The sequence below is a fragment of the Vombatus ursinus genome, unplaced genomic scaffold (assembly GCF_900497805.2).
Source record: "Vombatus ursinus unplaced genomic scaffold, bare-nosed wombat genome assembly UNPS02014816.1, whole genome shotgun sequence".
Lineage (NCBI taxonomy): Eukaryota > Metazoa > Chordata > Mammalia > Diprotodontia > Vombatidae > Vombatus > Vombatus ursinus.
This window is the reverse complement of record NW_020954594.1, coordinates 18,542,836-18,568,219: the sequence shown is the minus strand read 5'-3', so window position 1 is coordinate 18,568,219 and position 25,384 is coordinate 18,542,836. Positions and strand designations below refer to the sequence as shown.

The following is a 25,384-nucleotide window of genomic DNA, read 5'->3' as shown; positions in this document are numbered from 1 at the left end:
AAATGTAAGTTCTAGGTGAAAATATCATTTTTCAAATAACTTGCCCACTACACCATTTCTTTCAGTCACAACCAAAATGGCATTCAAAGTTGAAGCCTGTCATGATTTGCATATCTCTCCCAGCTTCTTGAAACATGATACAAAATAAACATTCCATCTCCAAGAGCTGGAATGAGTTTACGCTGATACTGAGTGAGTCTCTCTCTCTCTCCTCCTCCCCTCAGCTGATAATTCATCCACTTTTTGAACCAAAATATTTTAATTGTATACTACTCTGCTTGCCTAGATGTGCAGTCACTTTTTGGTTCTGTACCACAAAACTTGAAGCTCAGTTTCTCTCAATATTAATAGGAGTCAGAAGATAATATTATCAAATAATTACTGTCCTGTTGGTGTGGGGGTGGCAAGTGCACAATGTATATTGAAGTTAGTTTATGCTCAGATTGAGTGAATTCCACTTAGATTAAATAGAGCATTTAATGATTCACACTCAAGTCATCCATTTCTTCACACAAAAGTTGGAAGACAATTTACTGATTCCATTTAGACAGACAGTTGTTTCCCCTGAAGGCTCTACTGGAGCCAAAATGTGTTACTGCAAAGCAGGCACAAAAAATAAGCAAAATCATCAGCAGAAAAGAAAAAAAAGAGAGACATTTGATTTGGCAAAGTACAGATAGACAGATGGAAGAGAACAAAGAACAAAATACAGAAATCATTATTTTTAAAGGTTTTTTTTTAGTAAAAAGTCAGACAGTTGGTAAAATGTATTCTCATGTAGTATAGAACATCAAATTTACTTTTTAAAAAATTTTTCAGCATATTTACTCAAGAAACCCCAAATTGTTTACTAAGCTTTTTATCACATTTAAAAAATTTTAAATAATGTCAAAAAATCCAAAGTGTAGCCAACATAAAATAAACACAAATCTTCAACTTTAAGAAAGTTTTAAAAAAGAGAATAAATATTCATTTATTTAGCATATTATAAGCATTGGCATAGCAATGGACTATATATCTGTTATCTGAGAGGCAGCATGGTGTATTGGATAGATAGAGGACTGGATTCTGAGTTAGGAACACATGTTCAAATCTGGCCTCAGACATTGACTAACTACATGTACCTAGATAAGTAGCATAACCTCATTGAGATTCTGTTTCCTCTTCTATCAAATGAAATAAAAATAGTACCTACCTTGTGGTGAAGAGAGATAATATATGTAGCATGTTTTTGAAGAACATAAAGTGCTTTATAAATGTTGATTATTATCATCCTTATAATTATTATCTGACCACCAACCTCATCATTTGGGCCAAGGGAAGTGGAGAAGTGGGAATGGAGACTCAATTATAGTATCATAAGATTAGAGTTTTAGGACTGGAAGGGACCTTAAAAATCATCCAGCCTAATTTCATTTTTACAAATAAAGTAAATGAGGCTCAGAACAATTAAGTGGCTTGCCTAGGCTCACACAATTCACAAACTGGATTGACTTGCTAGTAAATGTCCAAGGCCAGATTTGAACTTCCTACTTCCGGCCCAACACTCTATCCACTGTGCCACCTAGCCCCTATCACATAGCTAGTAAGTGTTAGAAGTGGCATTTGAACCTAGGCCTTTCTGACTTCATTCCAGCTTTGTCCAATATACCATGTTGCCTTCCATCAGGTAATCTATAAGATAATGGATTTTTCAGCCAGAGAAACTGTCTACCTAGAGTCATAGAAAGGCTTTGACCTTCATTGGTGGATAGGGGACACACACAGGAAAAATTATGAATCCCTGAAGGATTGAAGTAATATGGCCATGATATGATTACAAAAACAATGTTCGGAGGATCTAGTCCTGGATCATAATATGCATCATCTTTAGTAATATACACCCTATCTTGTTAATAATAGGAATTCAATTACCTCTTTTTAAAATAAATTCATAATTAGGCAAACTATTTCTAGTAGGAAATAGATCAATCATCACATATTATCCTATAGCCATCACAGTTTTTAGCACATTTCATAGCAATGATGGATCACACTAAAAGAATAAATATTCTTCTTGGTGGTCCACTAACTGCACTATTAATGCACATAACATTTTCATGGGGTTTGCCAGTGTTGCTAAGAGATATTCAGGAAGCTATTATATGTAAAGTATAAGCTGTTATGCAAATGGTGGATCTGGGGCAAATGTTTACATGGTATATTCTTTGCAACTGAGCTGGGGCCACTGAAAACAGGAGAATGAGCACAGAACTAGATTGCTTTTTTGTTTGTGTGTTTTCAGTTTTTTTATGGTGTTCTTACTTGTATCCTGCCTCACATTAAAGTCAGAGACTTTACTCTGCTGTGAGCCCTTGCCCACTAGGCATTTTTCCACCAGTGAAATATTATGTTTAAATATGTTCATTCCTTTCTGATGTCATCCTTATCAATAATATTTTCCCATAACTTGGACACTGAACCTTCAAAGCTCTTGTAGCCCCTTCTAGTCAAGTGGATTAATATGAAATATAAGTTTCCTAGCTAGAAAGAAAACTGGAGGATCATGGGAAGTGGAAGTTAGAAAGGAAAAGAGAAGCCTTAGAAATTGGAGACATGAGGCTTACAGCCAGATGATTTTAATATAATCACAAGAAGTTGAAAACTGTCTGGCTTGCCAACCCAATTAAAGAATGTTCCAGGGCAGGAGGAAAGAAGGAAATAAGCATCTATTAATTATCCACTATTTTCCAAACACTGAGCTAAGCACTTTACAAATTGTACCTGAATTGATCCTCAAAACAACCTTTGGAGCTGGGTATTACTATTTTACAGCTAAAACTGAGGCAGCCAGAGGTTAAGTGACTTGCTCAGGGTCACAAGGCTAGTAAGAGTCCAACTAACTCCAGGCCCAACAATCTATACGCTTTGCGATCAAACTGCCATACTGGATTCTGGTGAATTTATGCCCTCTCTACTGCCTCCCCTCTTTGGTTTAATCACCATATGAAGAAATTACATTGCTTACCCCAGGAAACTTCTTGATCTCTTTAAGTCATACTTATTTGCACTCAACTTTTAAAATAGATTTTGTCTCCATGTAAAGACTAATTAATTTGTTTGCCATGTATTAGCGGACAGGGAATGACAAAGGGAAAACCCTGAACCCCTAAGCTTATCATCAGCAAGCCCATATTAAAGCTAGTTCTCACTGCCTCTCCCTCTCCTTTCTTCTCTCTCTCCTTATCCCTTTCCTTCTCTCTCCCCCTCACCCTCTCCTTCTTTCTCTCTTTCTCTCTCTCATAAAAAAATATTGAATTGAAGAAAAACATCAAGATTTGGATTATCATTATGAAGAATATACATAAAATTTTGTGTTTTAGAAATGTTCTTACTCTTATAACATGCTTGATAAACTCTTTGAGAAACAGAATTTGTCATGGGGTTGGCCATTGGAATTGAAGTGATAATGTGGAATCATGACAAAGTAGAAAGAACATTGAATTTGGAATTAGTGTACCTGTGTTTGAATTCCAATTATACTACATTCAAACTCTGTAACACTACACAATTCACTCTAAATTTCTGGGTTTCCATTCTCTCATATATAATTTGAATGGGTTGAACTGGTTTAGAAGTATCAAATGCATGGGCCACATATGGCCTACAAAATTCCTAGGCAAGCACTAATCAGATTGAAATGCAAATGAGAAATATTTAACAAAATAAATAAAATATAATAAAGGTAGATCTTAATATGTTTTTAAGTTAATATGAGCCCATAGGGATCTTTATGTATGGTTTACTGGCCTCCATTTCCAATTGATTTTGACACCTCTGAGATAGATGACATTGGATGTCCCATCTAGCTCTAAATTGAGGTCTGTATGAACCTATGGTAATAAGCAGCTAGCTTAGAAGTTATTAGGTCTGCTTTACCAAGAAGTATCATATACTAAAGTTCTACGCATTAGAAACCAGATGACTAATGTTGATGAGTTATAGTGTAGAAATAAGGCAAGATAGAAATTGCCTACAATAGAAGTTTCATTATCCAGGTAACTCTGTGAGGATTTAGAAGAGAAACTAAGAAATTATTAGGCAATGAAAATTCTCTTTTAGTTTAGAGATGGAAGGAAGTAGTAACAAAAAGACAAGTGGTGTTTTAAAAAGGTCAGGCCATAGACTAGGAGAGTAAACCTGGTAGAAGCTTAAGAGGTTCTTGAAAGTATTAGGGTAATTGCAGGCAGCTACCTTAAGCTTATTGACAAAGCAGGTTTCACAGGAAAATACTTCAAAGCAACTAACAGAGCACTTAACACCTTGAAGTAGGATGATCTATTTAAAGGCTTAAAATACTAACTGAGAAAGAAGTGGGACACCTCAGACAATGGATCAGGGGTGAAGGTCTGGGACATACAGCTCATCCAGATTGTTCAAACAGACTATGACAGAAGGAAGGATAGAATTTTCAGTGGGCATTAATGGAGAGTACAGAGTTTAGGTTATATTTTAGAAAAAAAGAAAGTGAGGAATCAAGATGTCCTGGATATCAAAGCCAAAAACAAAAAAGATGGATATAGTGTTATTACAGTTTTAAGAGTGTTGGGCCCATTTGGGGCCCAAAGAGGAGGGCAGGGAGAATTTTTCTGAAGGAGTTTGTTGCAACTTCCTCCTTAGCAGTAGCCTGGGCACCAAACTAGGAGGTAGTAAACAATTACTAATACTCTCTAAAGGACTCTTAGTCTGTGGAATTGTTCATAGATTCCTCCTATGCATTTCAATTCAATTCATTTTAATAAAATTGTATTAAGACCCATGTGCCAGCCACCTTTCTAGGCACCAGAGATACTAAAAACACACACAAAAAACAAAAGAATCCCAAAACAACACTCAAATAAAAAAAACATTCTTTGCCACCTAGGTACTTACATTCTAAACAAGCTATTAAGCACTTAGAAATTTACATGTTAATCTGCATGATTTACTGTGTGAGTTTGAGAGAAAATAAGTTTTTTGAGAAGTTATTACAAAGCATGTGATATTGGGGAGGGACAAATCTTAAGATATTTGTCATATAGCTAGTTACTCAATGGTTTAATTGTTCATGCTACAAATATTAGGAAGTTCCGAGAAATTGTAGGAACTTGGAACATGAAAACCTAAGCTACTTAATGGTTTCAGGACCAAAAAGATATCAATTATAGTGAAGTCTATATATCTAAATGAGATGAAATCAGGTCATAATGACTCTAGTGCTTCCGGGATCCATGATTTCACCAAGGATCTATAATATGTCTTTCAATGATATGAGATCAAAGTCCCTCTACAATTTAGTATGTGATCTTCAAGAACTACTGTCACTGAAAACTGTATCACCATGTAGACAACTTAGTGATAAATTTCTCCAAACTTAAGCTGCTGTTCAAATGATACTCATATAGACTATTGCTAAGCTTTTGTTCCAAACCTTTCCAGAGCCAGGTAAACTTCAAGAAGGGCAGCTAGGTGGCACAGTGAATAGAGTACTGGCTCTAGAGTCAGAAGGAGTTCAAATGCAGCTTCAGACACTTACTAGCTGTATGACCCTGGGCAAGAAGTTTAACCCAGTTTGCCTCAGTTCCCCATAAATAAAATGATCTGTAGAAGGAAATGGCAAACCACTCCAGTACCTTTGCCAAGAAAACCCCAAATGGGGTCATGAAGAGTTAGACATGACTGAACAAAACCTTCAACCATCCAGGACTATACCACAAGGCCTCAAAATTAGACTTAAAAGATACAATGCTTAATTACTTCTATGCTACATAATTCTAAAATCCATAAACCAGGCTTAGTGTCAAAAATAGGAAAGAGTAAACATAGTGATCAGTAAGCATAATGAAAATGAAACCCAGGATTAAGTTACTACTCTGCTACTAGGACACTAAGTCATTATCTGTCTCAACAAATCAAATCATATCCAACTAACTCACAATAGGAATCTGGGAACAGGAAATTGTCCATTACACTAGACTCGTTTAGCCCATCTGCTTAGGACAAGAAATGGCAGCTTGGTAGAGGACTTGACACTGAGGAGCAGTGAATTATTTTGAGCTACAGGACATTCTTAATAAAACAGTCAGTTCTTGCACTTTAGGTGACAATGAATCTCTGTTCCCAGGAAGCTCTTTCTAGGAAGGATAGCCAGGAAAGCATCAACACCACATTCTCTAGCAGCATCAAAAGTTAATTTCAAATGAACAATGAATAGCTTACAAAATGTGATGTCATTATTCTTTATGGGATGTCAACTGTATTTTATAATGTACTTTGAAAATATCGTATAATGACTGCAAATTTTACTTTAAAAAGAGGCATAACAATGGGGCAGCGAGGTGGTGCAGTGGCCCTAGAGTCAGAAGGATCTGAATTCAAAGCCAGCCTCAGATACTTATTACTTGTGTGATCCTGGGCAAGTCATTTAACTCAACTTGCCTCTAATGGATGAGGAAGAAGGAAGCATAACAAGAGGATGTTTTAAATATACAGTTATCCCTTCTACATCATGAAGGGTGTTGGCAGTGCAGTGCCCCCTCAATCTAGAAAATCTGCATAAAAATTTTAGCCCTCCCTTTGTGCCAAAGAAGAAGTCTGAATTATTACAGTATATAAACATATAAATCTAATCAAATATGTTGATATTATACAATACTATCCATATATTTTATGCATTTCTAAGCTTCTAAACTTTTTCTGTGTCATTTGCTGGCCTTCGTGTGCCATCTGCAGCTTCCACAAAACTCCCCTAAAATTCCTATTTAATTTCTTATGCTGACCCACAATATATAGAAACTGCAACAGGGAAAGTCATAATATAGAAGGGATAACTATATTTGTGAATATAATTTCTATTGCTGAATTTCAGTTTTCCCAAATTCACACTTTGAGGAAGCCATATAGTTAGTTTAAAGTGCAGTCTTAGAGTCAGGGTAGGGTTTGAGTTCTATTTCTGCCACTTTACTAGCTGTGTCATGGGCAACTCATCTGTTGAACCCTATGGTCCACATCTGTAAAATGGATATTCCATTCAACAAGCATTTATTTAATGCCTACTATATGTTTCAGGCGCTATGCTAGGTGCTGGGAATACAAGAATCTTCCCATCCTTCAATGAGTTTACTATTGGTGTAAACAACATAAACACACAAAAGCAAAAGCAAAATACATACATACAAAGTCATTTCCAGAAAGTGAAGGTGGGGGATGATGGTACAGATTTAATAAAAAGGCCAGTTTGTTCCAGTGAGCATAATGAAAGGGTAGAGAAGAGGAGAATAGGGTCACCAGAAGAGAAGGGGATGGTCTGGATGGGTATGAATGAGCAGGGACTTATTGGAGAAAGGAGCTTTAGCATATGTAATAGTTTACAGCTCAGAATCATAGGGAGTCTGAGAGGAGCTATAGGGCAGAGGTTATCACTCTCTTCTAAGGAGAAAATGTAATAGTGATTTGTTTATCCATCTTGTAGAAAGAGGTGGAAAGCTGAATGAGGGGATAAATATATATCAGCAGGGGAGAATCTTGCTTGATATTCAGAGGAAAATTATATTTGCAATACCTACTTTATAGGCGGTGAGATAGGCAATTTGTAATCCTTAAAATGCTATACAGATATGAGATTTTAGTATTATACATATTGGTTCCTCGATACTATGTCAAATATATGATAGCTAAATTTGATTGAATCCCTCTTTCTGGATCTAATCTGTGTCCTCAAGATTGTTTCAAGGCTTTTTGAAATTATGGACCTGTGGTGCTTAGCAGCCCCATATACCTGGTATATATTGAGTGCTGTAGCTAGAATTGTAGAATATTAGCTTTGTAAAGGACATTGGTGATCATCGAGTCTCACGCCTACCCAAAGAGAAAATCCAAAAGGTCACATCCCGGTTCTACGAATTACTAATTTTGAGACTGTTGACAAGTTACTTCACTTTTCTGGGTCCTAGTTTGCTCATAGGTAAAATGAGTGAATGAAACATTTACTATGTGCCAAGTACTGTGCTAAGTATTTGGGATATAAAGACAAACAAAAAGATAATTCTTGCCCTAGATAGATAATTCTTCCATTCTAATAGGAAGAAACAATGTATATATGAAAGAGGTGGCCAGGGAGGGACATTTTGGTTTGGAATGCTATAGAAAGGATGAGCGGAATACTAATATTAATGTTTTAATTTTAATAGGCTAAAGTTTGATAGATGTAAGTCACTTAAACAAAAGCTTTTTGGGAAGGTCCTCAACAATTTTTAATAGTGTAAAGGTGTCCTGAGACCAAAATTTTGAGAACTACTGATCTAGGCTATTTTGTAAGCACTTTCAGATCTGTATCTATACATGAACACACACACATTCATAAACACACACATACACACATACACATATAAATTGAAAGGGAATTCACTTTTACCTAGGAAAGCCTTTTCTATTTTTTAAAATATCTCTAATTATTAGAAATCTTTTCTCCTTATATTCAACTAAAATATGCTTACTTTTTGGATAATATTATATGAATTATAGAAAATTATAGAAAAATGTAGAATGGAGAACTTTGGGACACATGATAGGGATACTGACTTGACCACACTAGGTATATGCTCTTGCTGCTCTTGCTGCAAAGGCAGTAATGTGTCTGTCTTACTTGTGTAGGTGATCCATGTTACACAGTGGGATGTAAAGGTGACTCTGGATTTCTAGTAAGCAATTAGACTTCTCCTATAGGCAAAGATTTGGCCACGAAAGCCAGCTAATGACTCTTACATAATAAAGGTTATTTCTCTATGTTTTAGTGGCTTGATAATGATTACATTTCTCAAAATATGTTTACTGTGAATACTAAGTGGAAAAAGTTTGGTAGGATGGTGGCTATGTAGCTGTGGATGTTTCATCTCTTCTTATTTGTAACAGCTAATTACGTGTGTCCTGTCCTACGCCAAGAGCTAAGCTCTCTGATTTGGTAGAGAGGTGTTTTGTCTTCTATGAATTTTAGGGGGAGGGGGGTGGAGCCAAGATGGCAGAGTAAAAGCAGTGACTTGCTTGAGCTTTACCTCAAACCCCTCCAAATATCTGTAAAAATGGCTCTAAACAAATTCTATTAATTTTAGAATGTGGGGAATTATGGGCACTGATGGTCTATATGGATTGTAGAAGTATCAAGGACTTTAGGAACTGACCCTTGTTTAGTAGACCAACTAACAGGTCACTTGTATGGGAGAAAATTGGATCTTAGACATGTCTGTCCTATAACATGGTTAAAACACTCACCTTCCTATGCAAGGTAGTTATAAATCAGAGGGAGAACACGAAGGTGACCAAAAGGAATGACACCTTGGCTGAACCCCTATTTACATGATAGCACAAATCCCAGATATTCCCATTTGCCACATTAGGCAATGCTCCAACTACTAACAATAGCAATGAAAATCCAGGGTTAAAACTTTTAAAAATGCATCGTAACAGCCTAAATAATTTTTCAAAGACAAATTTATAAAATATCTGTAGCAGCCTAATAGGCCTCAGGAATATATTCACCTTGGAGGCAGCATCTCAAGGAAACTATCTGTAAAACCCAATAGCCTCAGAAATAGCATTTGTTTCATAGGGATTAAGACAATTACTTTCACTGCAGTAATATTAGCTCATGAAACAAATAAAATTAAAGAAAAAGCTATTGATGCATTCAAATAAAATATTTGTTCAACGAAAGAGTTTCATTTACAGAACTTATGACTAATAGGATGAGTAGTTTCAATATGAGCAAACAGTTGGCCACTTATTAAACATCTTGAAGATTCCACTCATGCTCCTCATTCTATTTAATTAAAGCAAATGAGCAAATGAGAAAAGGTTCAATATAATAAAATGTTGTTTAATTTAGTGTGCTGGAAAATAACTATGTATTATCTATAAACTTTTTATCTTGCTGCTAGCTACCACAGTACTCTGTTCAGAGTAGATGCTTAATAAATACTTGTTGAATTTTTATTTAAATTTTGTATGCTAGTTGGGGGAGGCACAAAGTTCAGATAAGATTCTGTCCTTTACTTTCCATGAGTTTATAGCCTAGTAGAGGAGATAATATACACTATTATAAGGGATGTTTATTGGGACTAATGAAAATCAATACTATAAAGCCCAAGGGGTGGTTCTTACCAACAAGGGAGAAGAGAATACATCCCAGAGGTGCTAACATTCTCAGTGGGCTGCAAGAAAATAACAGGCAAAGAGGAAGGGGAAAATCCTTCCAGGCACAGAGAACAAGGAAAGCCATGAACAAAAGCATGGAGATATGAGGCATAACAGAATTATTTAGTTTGTTTGGACTTTACAGTACATGGAGGGGAATAATATCTGATCAGGGTGGAAAGGAAGAATGGCATCAAATTATGGAAGGCCTTGAAAGCCAACAAAAGGAGTTTGGACATTAGTGGGGGTTTGGGAAGGAGACTAATATAGAGTTACAAGATTTTGAAGCAGAAGAACAGCATGACTCTATCTGTTCATTAGGCAGATTATTACTATAATATGAAACATAGGAAAGATGGGTTGGAGTAGTCATGGAAGTAGGAAGATATATTCAAAAGTTGCTAAAATAGTCCATGAAAGTGGAAACAAATACCTGTACCAGAAAGGTGCCAGTACGAATAGAGAAGAAAATGTGGAAGGGAAAATATGTCACCGTGGAGGCCAAATAAATAGGATTGAAGATCACAGATTTAGAGTTTGAAGAAACCTTAGAGGTCATCAAGTACAGTCCTCTAACTTTACAGATGAGGAAACTAAGACCCAAACTGCTACATAGATTGTAAATGTCTGAAGCAGAATTAAAGCTTATGTCTTCTTGACTATTAGCATAGGATTCCATCCACTATGCTCTAACTACCAAACCAACATGTTTACTGATTGGATATAGTAACATGAAGGATTTGGAGATGGAAGAATAGCAGAATGGGAGTGCCACTGATAGAAATAAGGTCAGAAGAATCAGCAGGTTCAGGGGGAAAGAGTCTAAGCTTGGTTTTGCACATATGAAACATGAAGTGTTATAAGGCATGCAAATAGAGGCGACCTTTTGGTAATTTGAAATAGAAGTATCAGAAGGGAGATAACTGCTTCTTCTGTATCTCTTTGAGCATCATTTGCATAGATATAATAATTAAAATTGTCGAAGTAAATGGAATTGCCAAGGGAAATATGTAGAGTGGGAAGAAGTGATTGTCTAGAACAGAAACTTAGGAAATGCTCTCCTTAAGATGTCTGGAAGGGAATGAGGAACCAACAAACGAGAAAGAGAAGGGGGCTGAGCTAAATAACTGTTTGCTATAATTGCAAACACTAATATTTTGCTGGAGTGAAAAAGAGGAGTGTCTTATGAGATATATCTTTTAAACTCAGCAGTGAAATTTATCTTCCACAATGGTAACAATGGTAACTTAAAGAAAGTTGACAGAGGGCAAAGAATGTGATATAAGAGTTGGTTAAAAAGTATATTTTTTTTGTCTAGGCAATGGGGTTAAGTGACTTGCCCAAGGTCACACAGCTAGTGAGTATTTTTAAAAAGTATATTCTAAGGAAAAGAAATTGTTTAATCTGGAGAAGAGACAGCATAATAGTAAAAACTAATTTCTTGTCGAGCTCATCATTCGTAACATGGCTTGTCAATGGAATAGACTAAAAGTCAAATCATATTACCACAAATATGATCATTCTACATATGACAAAATAATGGCTTAGCATGGCTATTTATTAAGGGGAGTTAATTTGCCTTTTGAAACATTAACATTATAAAATGGATTCACTAATAAAGTGCATTTTGTTTCCATTTTCACAAAAGAAAAAAGAAAGAGAAAATAAAGGGTTACAACTTATTTCATGAAAATTTGGAATAACAAAGAATAGAGCATGTTCTTGAAAATCAGTATTATCCCATATACCTAATAATTAAAATAAATCATAATAGGTATGAGGAAATCCTATAGTGAGCCTAAGAATTATTAGGTAATTAACCTTAGGAAACAAATTACTTAACCTGTATATCATAGCTTCTTTTGGTCTGTAGCTCACAGTAACATTTGTCAATGGCAGAATCACATAGGTTTTAGAATCTGATCTTTATATTTAGTTTTGTTCCACATAAACAGAAAAAAAAAACAGAAATTTGGTAAATATCAGCTTCTTTTATCAGTGTAGATAGTCAAACCAAATCATTTAGACAAAAACAAAACCAAATAATATTTTAGAGGACAAATTATTCAAATAGTTATTAAAAACCATTTCCTTTTGCTTAAGTTTATAAAAAAGTCAAAGTGGTGTAATAGCAAACTGGTCAATATATTTCTTACAAATATTCTTAATTGTGATTCTGCACTGATCCACAATGGATACAATCTGAAGTAAACTGTGGTGATCATGAAAATTGGATGTGGCAGCTTTACTGAATGGTTTTAACCAGATATGGTAACCTCTGCTAGCTTCATATAGATATGATTGTGTGCTCTGTGTCATATGAGAAGTAGTAGAAAAAGTTTAAATGGTTCTTAGTCATAGATAAATAGATAGATATATACACAGATACATAGATAGACAGACAGATATAATTATGGTTCAAACAACCTGTTTTTTTTTTTAACTATATCTTGGGCTGCTGAACTGGATCTCTTAAAAAAATATCAATTTGCTCCAATGGATAAAAGTAGAAAACCTATATCTAGCATAACTTAATTCTATCATGGTAATAATAAATTGATTAATGAGATGAATTCTGGAAGGTCCATTGTTGAACTGATATGTATAACCAATCTTTCTGCTCAAGTTGAGACAGAATCAATTGCTAGATTGTAAACTATTTTAGGCAAGCAACTACATCTTATTTATGTTTGTATGCCTGACCATAACTAACACAGCATTTTACACTGCATATAAATAAGGGTACAAGGTATAATTATTGAATATTGGAGAATTTCTTTGTAATCTTCTTAGTTAACTGTTAACATTTTCAAACATATGTGACATTTAAACATGATCACTTTCATTTTCAATAATAGAGAATAAGCTAGTTACATCGTAATAAAAGAGATGGAATATAAATGGCTAATCTTTAAAAAAAGTAGTATTGGGAAATTGAGAAATCAATAATTCTTTATGTTTTGATATAATATGCTTTCTTTCACACAGCAAGATGCCAGTGGTTCAGCCTTTAAGTTATCTTTTCCAAAATGATAATTCTTTTGTATGGTTAGCCATATTCCTTTCCTGTCTTCTTTATGATTATGCCATTCTGTGATAAAACTTCTTGGGTTAAATGTGTGTCTCTGATTTTGAAAAAGTACAAAATATTTTTTTATGTGATACTAACAGATATAAACATGGATCAGAAAGCCGAGGCTGCAGCTTCATCAGCATCAGGTGTTAAGCAGTTATACTAAGCATCAAAGGCCAATACCATGTTTGGAATAGACAAGCTTTATAAGCACAGTCCTACTTACCACAGTTGGCTTCATCTGATGCATCAGCACAGTCTGGATCCTCATCACAAACCCATAGCTTAGAAATACAGTGTTTGGTAGTTTTACACTGGAAATAGTCTGGTGAACAGCTGTTTTCCGCTTTAAAGGAAAACATATATTATAGTTTGCTCTATTCAAGAAACAATCTTTTAAAGATAAATGAAATATTTAAATTCATTTAAGAATGTTAATTAATAAATTTGTTATCTCTTAGTAAACCAGCTCTGAAATAGATTATATTTTTGTGAATTTTTTGCTAATATGTTTTTTCTTATGAAAAATAGACTGCTTTTTCTTTGAGTGATATTTAATACAGTAGAAAAATCTTCATAGTTATTGGGTTTGATGGAGGAAAACTAATAAAACAAAAGTCAAAACATTTGTGACATTTCACAATTTGTTCACTTTGTTCACCAAAAAAGGAGATGAGCAATTCTATTATATGTAGTTAATGAATTGAGATGGTTTTTAGCATCTTAAAGCTTTAGGAAAATAAGAGGAACACAAACTGCTACCACAATCTCAAAAATTGTGTCTTAGGGATTGGAGAAGAAGAAATGAAAAGAAGATTTTGACCGTAAACTGCATCACAAATCCAAGTTTAATGGATCGACTTCTAGAATGGCTAACCATAAAGAACTGGTGCTGACTTTATTCTGTATGTGCCATCTTAATCAAATTGCTGGATGACTGAACATTACTGATAAAAGTTCTAAAGTAATAAAATAAAACTTCAGTAAGACAGAAACTGTTGACAACAGTTTTGTAAACAGTTGGAAACTTCAAAAAACCTTTGACGTTCTGACCTTTTTCTGGGGAAGGAAAATATTTTCTACTTATTTAGTTTTGCTTTTGGATAGGGAATAGAGATAAAGGGGAAGCAATATAAAGAGGAAGACAGTTTTATTTTTGTTATTGTCTCTTGGAGTGAATTAAATGGAAAGTCCCTATTATATAAAACTCTATTTAAAACATTCTATAATATTATTTCCCAAGGCATTTTAAAATTATACTTAGCAACTCAGATCCAACATGAAAAAAATCCCCATTTGATAAATTATATTTTACTTATTTCATAAGCATTAGATGTACTTAAGCATTATATATGCTTGGCCAACATGACTGAAATAATAAAATGATTTGGAAAATCTGAGTAAATAATATGAATAAACTATCATCTTTTATCTAATATGGTGAAAATGCAATTATTGAACAAATGAGTTCTTTGATTGTTTCTCTCATTAAAAATTAATATCTCAATTTTCAACTTTCTGTGCCCCACTATCCAGCCCTCCTGAATGGAGAGCTGAATTTTAAAAGATAGCTGTTAGAAAGATGAATGTACCAAGCAGTTCTGAGGAGACAATCTCTTAAAATATCATATTTATAAGATTGCACTCTAGGTTTTAGATAAGGACTACCCATGAAGGAAAGTTTGCAGTTAGTTTTCTTATCCTATGTTTAGTGGCATACTTTGGGTAGAAAGTATTATGAAAAGTTTCCTAAAGGAAGAATCAATAATTGACATTTGTCCAGAAAATAAGTAGTCCTTTCCTCTACTAGTCTACATCAACTGAAACTTTTCTAGTTAAAGAAAAATTTTCAAAAAGCCAAACTAAAATATAATTGATATCCCTTCAACTTCCTCTGAGAATGAGAACCTTTCCTGATACCAATGTGTGAATTTACTGTAGGAAGACAATCTACTGTATGTCAAATATATTTTATTTTGTGTGAAGGGTTTTTTTGCCCACAATTAAATCAAGTTGGCTTTAGAAAGTTATTATTTTTACCTAAGTATTATAGAACAAGTCCTATGACAAGACATGCAGTTAAAACAAACACAAAACTCTATAAAAGATGATTTCTTGGCCCTAAACAAGGGCCCAGTTATCCTAACTGATTGAACAAATTCATATAAAAGATTGTGACCAGGCTCTTACAGTCAATTGTAATGAAATTTTACCTGGAACAATAATCAGAATGGTTCTTTGTAATAAGCATGTTATATTTTCATGCAGATGTCACTTGCAATTTAGGAATATCAAGTGGAAAAAAGGTACTATGAAAGAAAAAATGATGTTGAAGTTTGAGCTGTGGCCACTTCTGATGTTGAGATAATGGGCAATTAAAACCATACAAGACAAATACTTCCACCTTTTTAATAATAATGGTGATGGGGAGAAGGAAAATTACATTTTAATATTAAAACTAATTTCTTTCTTGAAACTTTTTAATGATTTCCAACTGTCTCTTTGTTAAGACAACAGTTTTTTTGGATTTCTGCTTGCATTTACTGCATACAAGTATTTTAAATGGGCCACTTTAGCTGTTTCTGTTGAGTCATGGCCTGACTTGGTATCCGTCTACAAGGCTATATCAAATCATCAGAAGATGCATATTTGTAGCCCAGCTCCCAGAAAAAGTCATTGGTGACACAGAGCACTGTGAGGATAACTTACGGCAATCCCTTTCATCTTCTTCATCACCACAATCATCTTGTCCGTTACACCTGAGGTTTATTGGGATACATTTTTGATTCTTGGTGCACTTGAACTGACCTGACAGGCAGACATGTGTGTCTGAAAGATAGAGAGGAAGAGAGAAATCAAAACTGAAGCCTGGGTTTGAATATAAATAGATGTGAATATAATCAGCTAAGAATTAGATTCACATTCTTAACTTAGGTATGCAATTACCCACCACAGTTGAGTTCATCAGAGTTATCCCCACAATCATTTTCTCCATCACAGATAAAAGCTGGCAGAGCACAAAGTCCAGTTCCACATTGAAATCGGCCTGGTTGACATTTAAATTCAGCTGGGGAGAGAGGAGGAATGAAAAAATTAAAAAGCTTTATGGAAATGCTGGTTTGGCTCATAGCTTATTAATATTGCTTTTCTGACATTCAAAATATTTATTCTATTATTATTCTAAATGTTTCTTGAAGTTAAATGTTAATGTTTCACAATCAGATAGTGATCTAATTCAAATGGGCTGCTAATCTAGGGATAACTCAAGCTGCCTCCAGATTATCATTCACAAAATCACAGTGAGGAAAACAAAAGAATACGGAGGGACACATAAATTGTATTCTAATTTTAATAAAGTTATATCAGTGCAAGTGAAGAGGATAGACTATCATTCACAAAGAACATTCTAAACACATTTGGAAAAAGGAAATCATATACTAGCCTATCTTTGTATTCCCTGTGATCTGCAAGAGGAATTTGGGTTGTTGTTTTGTTTTATTTTATCTTTCCTGTAATGATATATTCTCAAATACTGACTATATTAGAATAACTCATTTCACTAATACATGCTGTCTACAAGTTTCCACTGATATTTACTATTCCAATTCTCTCGTTGGATAAAGATGACATGTTTTATAATAAATAATGGAATATTTTGCAGGCAATAAAAATTCAAATGTTATCATAATGAATAACTCTTAATAGCAAAACTGATTTTTTTATTATGTGATATCCATTGTGCACATATACAAAAAAATGTCACTTTATGAATAAGGCCCATAAAGTGTATTACTAAGCCCTGGCACAAAAATCTGTAACCTAACAATAGCTTCTTTATACATTCCAGTGAATTAATTCAATTAAGTAATTCAGTAGACTCTTTTAAAGCATGTTCTATGTGAAGAAACCTATGTTAGTCATTGGAGATACAAAGGTAAAAAATGACACAAACTCTACTTCAAAAAGCTTATGATTTATAAGAGAGGACACAAAAATCACCCAAACAAGGAAACCAGGAGGCTTATAAGGTCTGATAGTGGCAAAAGAAAGATTCAGAGAAAATGAACTGGAAAAAACCAGGGAGGGAAAGAACACTTTCAGCTGGGGAAGATAATAAAGGAAGATCTCCTAGAGAAGATGGCTTCTGAGTGGATCCTTGAGGAAAGCAGAAGGTTTCAACAGGCAGAAATAAGGAGTTACATTTCTGGTTTGCGTTATATATAGCCTGTGGGAATTCATGAAAACATATGATATAAGAACAAGGTTGGGAACAGCTAATAAGAAATGACATTATCAGAATCTTAATTTTTTTCCTTTGGTACTATTTCTTTTTGCTTAAGTCCATAAAAACAAATCAAAGTGGTATAACAGCAAACTGGTCAGTATATTTCTTACAAATATTCTTAATTATGCTTCTCCATTAATCCACAATGAATATATAGATATTGCATAGGACTATACTTGTGCTGTTTTGTGGCTAATCTCATCTCATCTTGTATTGTAGCTCTTTGTCAACATGTTGGATCTCCCTAAATTTTAAGCTCTATGGAGGCAGAAATTGTTTCTTATCTAAACTCGGTACCTCTTCCACTGTGCACAATGGTGTTTTGCCCACAACTACTAGTTAACAAACATTTCTTGAAAGAAAATGTTTTGATTTTGTTAAGTTTAATGGTGAATTTTACATTATTCCAGTTATTCCAACTTTCTAACTTTGACTTTCTCTCCTTACAAGCATTTCCTATGTTTGCCTTTTATTTAATCCTGAACTGTGGCACAGTCTCTGAAAATATTTCTTCAAATTCAAAACTTTCTCAGTCTATAATAAGGCTCTCAGGCTATATAGTAAGAGTTAAATTACTAGAAGAAACACTTCCAGTACAGCAAGGCACCCACCACCCTAGAGATTTTCCTGTTGTGATTGCTGAGACAGTGAAGGGTCATAAGGAACATTATTTCTGAATTTATACAGTACTAACAGGGGAGATCATTATCTGTAATGTAGAGGCCTAGTGAATCACCCTAATAACATCTCTTTGTTAATACATATGTCCTAAATTAGAACTTGGAAAAACTCCCATTGGAATTGGTGAACTCTGGAGGGTTAACTAAAATACATTTGAAGATTAGTCAATTGAAGTAATTTTCTATGCAGAGATACTGTTTTCCAAATAGTTTTGTTTATTTTTGTTTTGTTTTGGATTACTAGAATTCTGAAGAATTTTGTTGCTCCAACTTGCTTATATTTAGTGGGATAAGAATGGTGCCTTTCCTCACTACACCTAAGGATCTAGTGTTCAGTTGTCAATGTCAAAATCATGGCAACCATCATGAGGGATATTGAAGGTCTTATCAAGATTGACTGCAACCCCCCTTCAATCTGACAGAGCAGTACTAGAGTGGCCAACTCTGTGACCTCTAAGAAACTATCACAGGAAAGTCACCTGCTGATTGTGCAATATGACCAAAGTTAACAGTGATGCTTTAAGAACTAGTACCCTGCAATGTCACTCACACATAGGTCTCTGCACACAGATTGGTAGCAACTCTGACCTTTGCAGCTGTTCAAAGCAGGAGCATTTACAAAGTAGCAATGTTCAAGATTAGTTAATGGAGAAATATAAATTTGAAGGTTCTTTTCAAAATTTAATACTGACAGAAAAGTTGAGAAACTAGATCTCTTTATAGGTAAAATTTTTGTTTGCAACATGTCAAACATTTTATTTTTTTTGTCTTCTAACTTTGTATCATGTCACATCAAAACCATATTGAATATCCATTTATAAAAAGTTACATAGGATTGCAGTTAGTTCACAGATAAGATCACCTCAGAAGTTATGTAATTCTTGAATAAAGGTTTGATGGAGTCATGCTAAGTATAACAGTAATCCATAACATTTTTTAAGACTTCTAACTGTCACTTCAGCATGTTTTTAAAATAAGTGGTGTGAAAAACATTTTTTTTAATTTTAAAAGGCAGCAAAAGGCAGTATTTGAGTCCTACCTTCATAGGCATATATGATTCAGGAGGTTCTAAATTTTAAATATCATCATTTCTAAATATACTCACGACAGTCATCAGGTTCATCAGATCCATCTCCACAGTCATCTACAGTGTCACACTTCCACCAGAATGGGATACATTTATCAGTTTTGCATCGAAACTAAAAAGAGAACAATTAGTCATGCTGCATATCATATATATGTGGTACATATATATCATATATATGTGGTACGTGTGTGTGTGTATATATATACATGTGCATATGCATGATGAAAATAAGAATATTAAAGTGAATGTTAAAAACTCATTCTTGAATTATGAATATTTAAGAAATTTTGCAGGCAGAGAAATAATGTGTAAAGGAAATGGTCCCAAGATTTGCTAACTAATTAGAAGTTCCATTGGTAGTTATTAGAAATAGACAGAAATGGCATGAACAGAGATGACCTAGAGGCTTATGACTCACTAGCAAAAGCTGAGGAATCAAAAATAGAATTTAAATTTCCCAGACACCTCCCAGAAACTTCCATAGGAGTTGTAAAAGATAAGCTCTACCCTGTGATAGTTTCTGGACTGAATGACCAGGTTCTTCTTGTAAAAATTGCTTAAACATTAGAAAACCTTCTACTTCTACTCCCCCAACATACTCTATCTAAACCTGACTTATCAGGGAAGAAATCTTTTATTAAGACAATTCAAGTTAATATAGCAAGTATGTCCAGTCATTATGGATTACGATTTGACTTGACTCACAATTATCTATGGTCAGTTGTCAGAAAGCATAACAAAAATGCTAACAACAGAGCATGAAGTAAAGTTATAGAATTTTTGACAGTTGATTTTGATAAAGTAGATTAACAGGAAGAAAAACTGTCGATAATGACTTTTTTTTTCAAATAATCCATTAAGCCACCCACTTCAACATGAATGTACATTATTTTCTCATATTCTTTATTGGCTAAAGAAAAAAAAAGACAACCGTTACCAGGAAAAGCACTAATTTCCCAATTGAATACTCTAAAATCTGATGGTTTTTTCTTTCTAAATGAAGTGTCCGGTAAAAATAAGAAACTGTAGAGGGCCCAAGATTCTACAAGGGGCTCTTTATTCATAGGTGACTTCGTTTTCATTTGTCCTAATCCACAAGTAGTAACAATTCAGAACAATATTATTGCCACATATCAGGCTATGTAAATCAGGCCAGTGATCTTTTTCCCATTTCACTCAAATGCAGAAACACTATTGTCCCTGGTAATATCACTGTTGGCCTACTCAGCGGAGACCAAGAAAGCATAGCTAATGTATTCCTGCAAGTGCCCAAGACCATAAATAATCCCTTTCTCAGCAGCATTCTGTTCATCTCTCACCTACAGAAAGTACAGGAAACAGAAAAGTGTTTGTTTTCTCAAGAGAAGGCACAGGCACTTGAAATTTTTTGACAGAGTAAAAGTGTCTCTTCTATGCCAAACTCCTTTAATTAGGTCAACCAGTCAGCAGAACATTTAGGCAATTCCCCCAAGCTTAGAATAAAAACTCCATCCCCTCCCATTGTCCCAAAGGAAATTCAATGAAATGCACATTTTGCAATATCTTCCCAAATTAAAGAGATAAAGTTGATGGCTGTTTGTAGTTTAGTCATTCAATAAATAGTTTTCATGAAATCTTTTTTATAACACTTTCCTGTAACTAACAGTGAAGTTATTTGCATTTATCTTCAGTTTTGATAAGAGATACAGATAATAGAAAAATTAGTCACATATAACATTTCTCCAGTGAAAGTTGATGTTCCCAATATATGGCATTCTATCTCAGTCTTCTGGGTCTTGGCCAGTCTATGCAGCATTACACCCCCACACACCTCCCCAACTCTTCCCTCTCATACCTGAAATGATCTCACTCCTCATCTCTGCAACTTGGAATCGGTAGCTCCCTTAATTCAGCTGTTCAGACTTTCCCCATGACCAGCCTCTTACCTCTTCTCTAATTATTTTGCATTTTTTGTATTTATTTAACTGTATGTGAACTGTTTAGTCTTAGTAGAAAGTAAACTCCTTGAAGTTTGTAAAAATTGTTTCATTTTTGTCTTCTTATCCCTATCTCCTAGAACAGTGTCTTGCATATGGTCAATGTCTTATAATTGTTCATTGGATGGAATAGAACTAGGAGGCAGTATGGCCTCCAAAGTATCCTTTTAATGTGTGCTGGCTTTCTTCAAACCAACAGAGGGCCTGTTAGCTTTTGCTGGGCTTGTTTTGCATGACATTAAGCTGATTCAAGGGCAGACACTGCCATTAACTTTAATGTGACAGTGCTAACTATTCTGCTAACATGAAGAAAAACGTGAAGGTGGTGAAAGGCATCTCTGTGACTGTATTAGTTTCTTGAGGAATGGAAAAAGATGAGAAAAGGTCACAGGCATTGTTGTACAAAGCACATTTGACTTGGGATAAGGGTAATCATAATTTTATTAGCTCAGTTGGTTCTTCACCATATCTTCTATCCCTCAGCAAATTGTTGTGCATTTGATTATTCATCTTTATTAAAGGTCAGTGGAACTGATTTGGAAACCTGTTTGTTATCTTTGAACAATAGGGCTATGAATCCAAGTGACAATGTGACCGTTCTGCTGTTTTGCCTGTATTGGCTAAGCCTGTATTCATGTCTGTTGTATTTCTGCCTCCCATGGCTCTGGGAGAAGGGAGAAAATCATTGTGATAGACAGTGATTGACTAGTGACACAATGCCTTGGTAAACACACACACACACTGGACATTCCATTTCATAGTTAGTAAGTACAACTGATTAAATGAAACACTTTGGAGTCTCATGACACTGTACTATTTTTAAAGTCCTTCAAACAGTGATTTTTAAAAATCTCTAAATATTTTATTCACTAGATGAATCTTATTAAAATAAACACTATTGGAACTATATACAGCCCCATGATTTGCTATCTGTTTCATTTTTAATAGATATATAAAAAGACATTTGAGTAAAGAGAAAGCAAGAGTAAAATATATTTATCATGTTACAGTTTTTATGCTAATCAGCATCTTTTCATTACTCTCAGAAGGAAGATCTTTTCTATTTCTGGTCTGTGATCCATTTTTCATCCTTAAACTCAGTAACTTAAAGAAGATTAACACTAAATATAAATGTAAAGTATCCTTCACAGTAAATGTTCCCCAAGACTAATATCTTCATAAAATAAATTAAGGATTACATTCTTATCACCCACAAGAAGTGAGGACTATAATATATATTACTATAAAGTAATTACTAAAGGAAATTCGTCCTAACACTAGCACAGGAATAAGGGACACAAAATCCATTATGTACTCTGCTTTAGTAGAAGTAGGAGAAGTCTTCATTTAGATCATCACTTGGTAACTTTCAAAAAAGAAAAGCCATTTACTTTTGAAAAGGTTAGTGTTAAAGGGATATTCCCTTGAATCTCTGAAGAAAGTTCCTCTTTATCTCCACTTGGGTTTCATGCATTTTAACTCCCAGTGGAATTAATATGAGTACAATAAAGTCTGGGTTTTGTGAGCTATTAATTTTATATAATTACTCTACTACCATTGACATGATGTCATTGGTTCTAATGACCTTGTGAAGACAAAAAAAGTCCACCCTTTACAAGATAACATATACAATCAAAAATGTATTGCACTACATGAAAGTAATTTACAATTTTTGTGCCGTAGTATGTGGTTCATTGTTTGCCTTAAATTACCATCTACATTGCTTAAAATTGTCCTTCCATGCACTGGCCTGTAACACGTAAACAATGGGGTAAGGAAAGTAACCTGGCTTGCTACCCACCTTTATCATTATGTAATAATCAGAGGTAAACCCAACTGACTGTCCCATAAATTGAAACTTAAAAGACAAAAAAAAATTCTTTCAAGGTATGATTCTTGAAAATAAAACAATGACTCTGGTAAGGAAATAGTCACATAGTCCAGAGAGGTTAAACTTTTTTCTAGGTCTCAAATCTATGATCCAGAAGAATATAAATTGTAAACATCTGCATATATCACTTGAGAAACAGAGTTTTATGAGCCAGGTTGTAAGAATATACAAATTCTATCAATTTTTGGTAATGTATCTATATATTATAATTATCTCTAAAGATAAATAAAGCTAGACATTACATTACAAGCTATTTCTTTGACAAAACCTCCCTCCCAGACTCATTTAGAAGTGATATCCAACAGCACTTTAACCATATTTTTGATGTCACTTTTTCCATCCTATCTTATATTAGAACTATTTCTGTATATTCCTTATAACCCATACTAGATTGTAATCTCCTTAGCTCACTCACCTTTGTACCCCTCACAATACCTGGTACACTTTACTACCTTAATAAATCTTTGTTGAATGAACCAATCAGTGACCATGAATACAATCCTTTTGTTTTGCCTTTAATTGCTACTTCTTAAGCAATGAAACACAGTTGACTCTGAACTGGGTTTACATGTTGCAAAGTGTTAAAAAAAAATCTGTCAATTATTTGTATGTTTTGTTTAAGATTAAATTGTTTTTTTCTTAAATTAACCAAACTGATTGGTGATATTGCCATAGCTTGCCTCATGCATTTGTTTATTAAAAGAGTTACTCTATTTCTGGGCCATAATTAACCTTTCACTGTTCTTGGTTATGGCTTACAGGGTAATATTTCAGTGTGACAAAGCATTTTGGGGTTTACTACCTACTTATGTTTGGTTACCTCAGTTTATCATACAGAAACTGCTGTAATCCTCAGTAATGCAGGATGAGATAGGAAATCATGCCACATCATGGTATCTGAGTACTATCAGATTGCTATTAAAATTCTTAGGATCACAGGACAGTAGGATTAGAACTGGAAGGGACCCTACAAGTTATCTTGTCTCAAATCCTCATTTTAGGGATGGAAGAATTGGAATTTGATAGAAGTTCAGTGATCTGCTCAGTGCTGCATAGGTTATAAGTAGTAGATTTGGTATCTGAAGCCAGAAATTATGTCCAAATCTAGCACAATAAAAGCCTCCTCTGATGTCTCACTGTGGCATGTAGGTAACTCTAAGTCTTTGCATGCTATGGTAGCAGATCACAAGCTTTGGTAGATCCTATCAAGCTAGAAATGTTTTGAGTAAAGGCCTGATGATCGGCTACATGTTTATCATCCAAGGCTCAGCCTCTGCTGCAAGGTTCAGGTAAATTCAGAACCAAGAAAATATGGTTAAAAGGGCATCCTAATTTTTAACCTACGCTGTAAACAAAAAATATCTGCTTTGGGGTTATGATCTGTATCAGTGGGATAAAATCAGAATCCATAAGGATGTAAATATTAGTCATTATTTTTGCTGGTATTGTTGTTATTCTCTTTCTAAATCATTGGTTGAAAGGCTTATCAGGAAACACCGAGAGTCACATATCCATAAAATCTTAGTGGGCTAGTCATATGTAGCATATGGTGACAAAAATGCCTAAAAAATTGCAGTCAGAGATGGAGGAAAGAATCTGTTTCATTCTGAATTATATATCCCTTGTGGCATATATGCTGAGAGGAGAGGGTAGGAGCCAGTATCTGTCATACAATGCAAGTTAATTGATCCACAAGTATCTGTTTAGAGCTTACCATGTGCCAGGCACTGGGCAAGGTGAAGCAAATACAAAGACAATTGTGGAATAGTCCCTGTCCTCAAAAAGCTTATAAACTAGCTGGGGAGAGACAACATGTACATAAATATGGCATATGCAGTAAAACAGATACAAGATAATTTGGGGGATAGGCATTAATACTTGGAGCAGTCAGGAGAGATTTCACATAGAAAATGGCACCTGATTGAGACATGAAAGAAACTAGGGATTCTAGAAGCAGAGGAGAATAAGGATATTCTAGGCAAAAAGGACAAGACAATAGATGGAAAATGGAGTGTCATGTGTAAGGAACCTAAAGAAGGTGATTTTGGCTAGACCACAGCATTCATAAAGAGGAGAAATGTGTAATGACTAGAAAAGTAATTCAATGCCAGATTGTGAAAAGCTGCAAATATCGAACAGAGGATTTTATATTTCCTACTAGAAGTAATAGGGAATCACGGTGTTTT

General features: G+C 34.5%; 1 protein-coding gene across 1 annotated transcript in view; it reads right to left on the bottom strand.

Annotated features, from left to right (window-relative positions):
- The window catches only part of LRP1B (LDL receptor related protein 1B), a 2,189,733-nt gene that overhangs the window by 266,376 nt on the left and 1,897,973 nt on the right, over positions 1–25,384 (bottom strand). Inside the window, exons 63-66 of the mRNA XM_027835590.1 lie at positions 19,350–19,443; positions 16,230–16,346; positions 15,989–16,108; positions 13,506–13,625 (exon numbers count right to left, since the gene is read on the bottom strand). Of these exons, the coding sequence (XP_027691391.1) occupies positions 13,506–13,625; positions 15,989–16,108; positions 16,230–16,346; positions 19,350–19,443 (451 nt within the window). The remainder of the gene's footprint in view (positions 1–13,505; positions 13,626–15,988; positions 16,109–16,229; positions 16,347–19,349; positions 19,444–25,384) is intronic.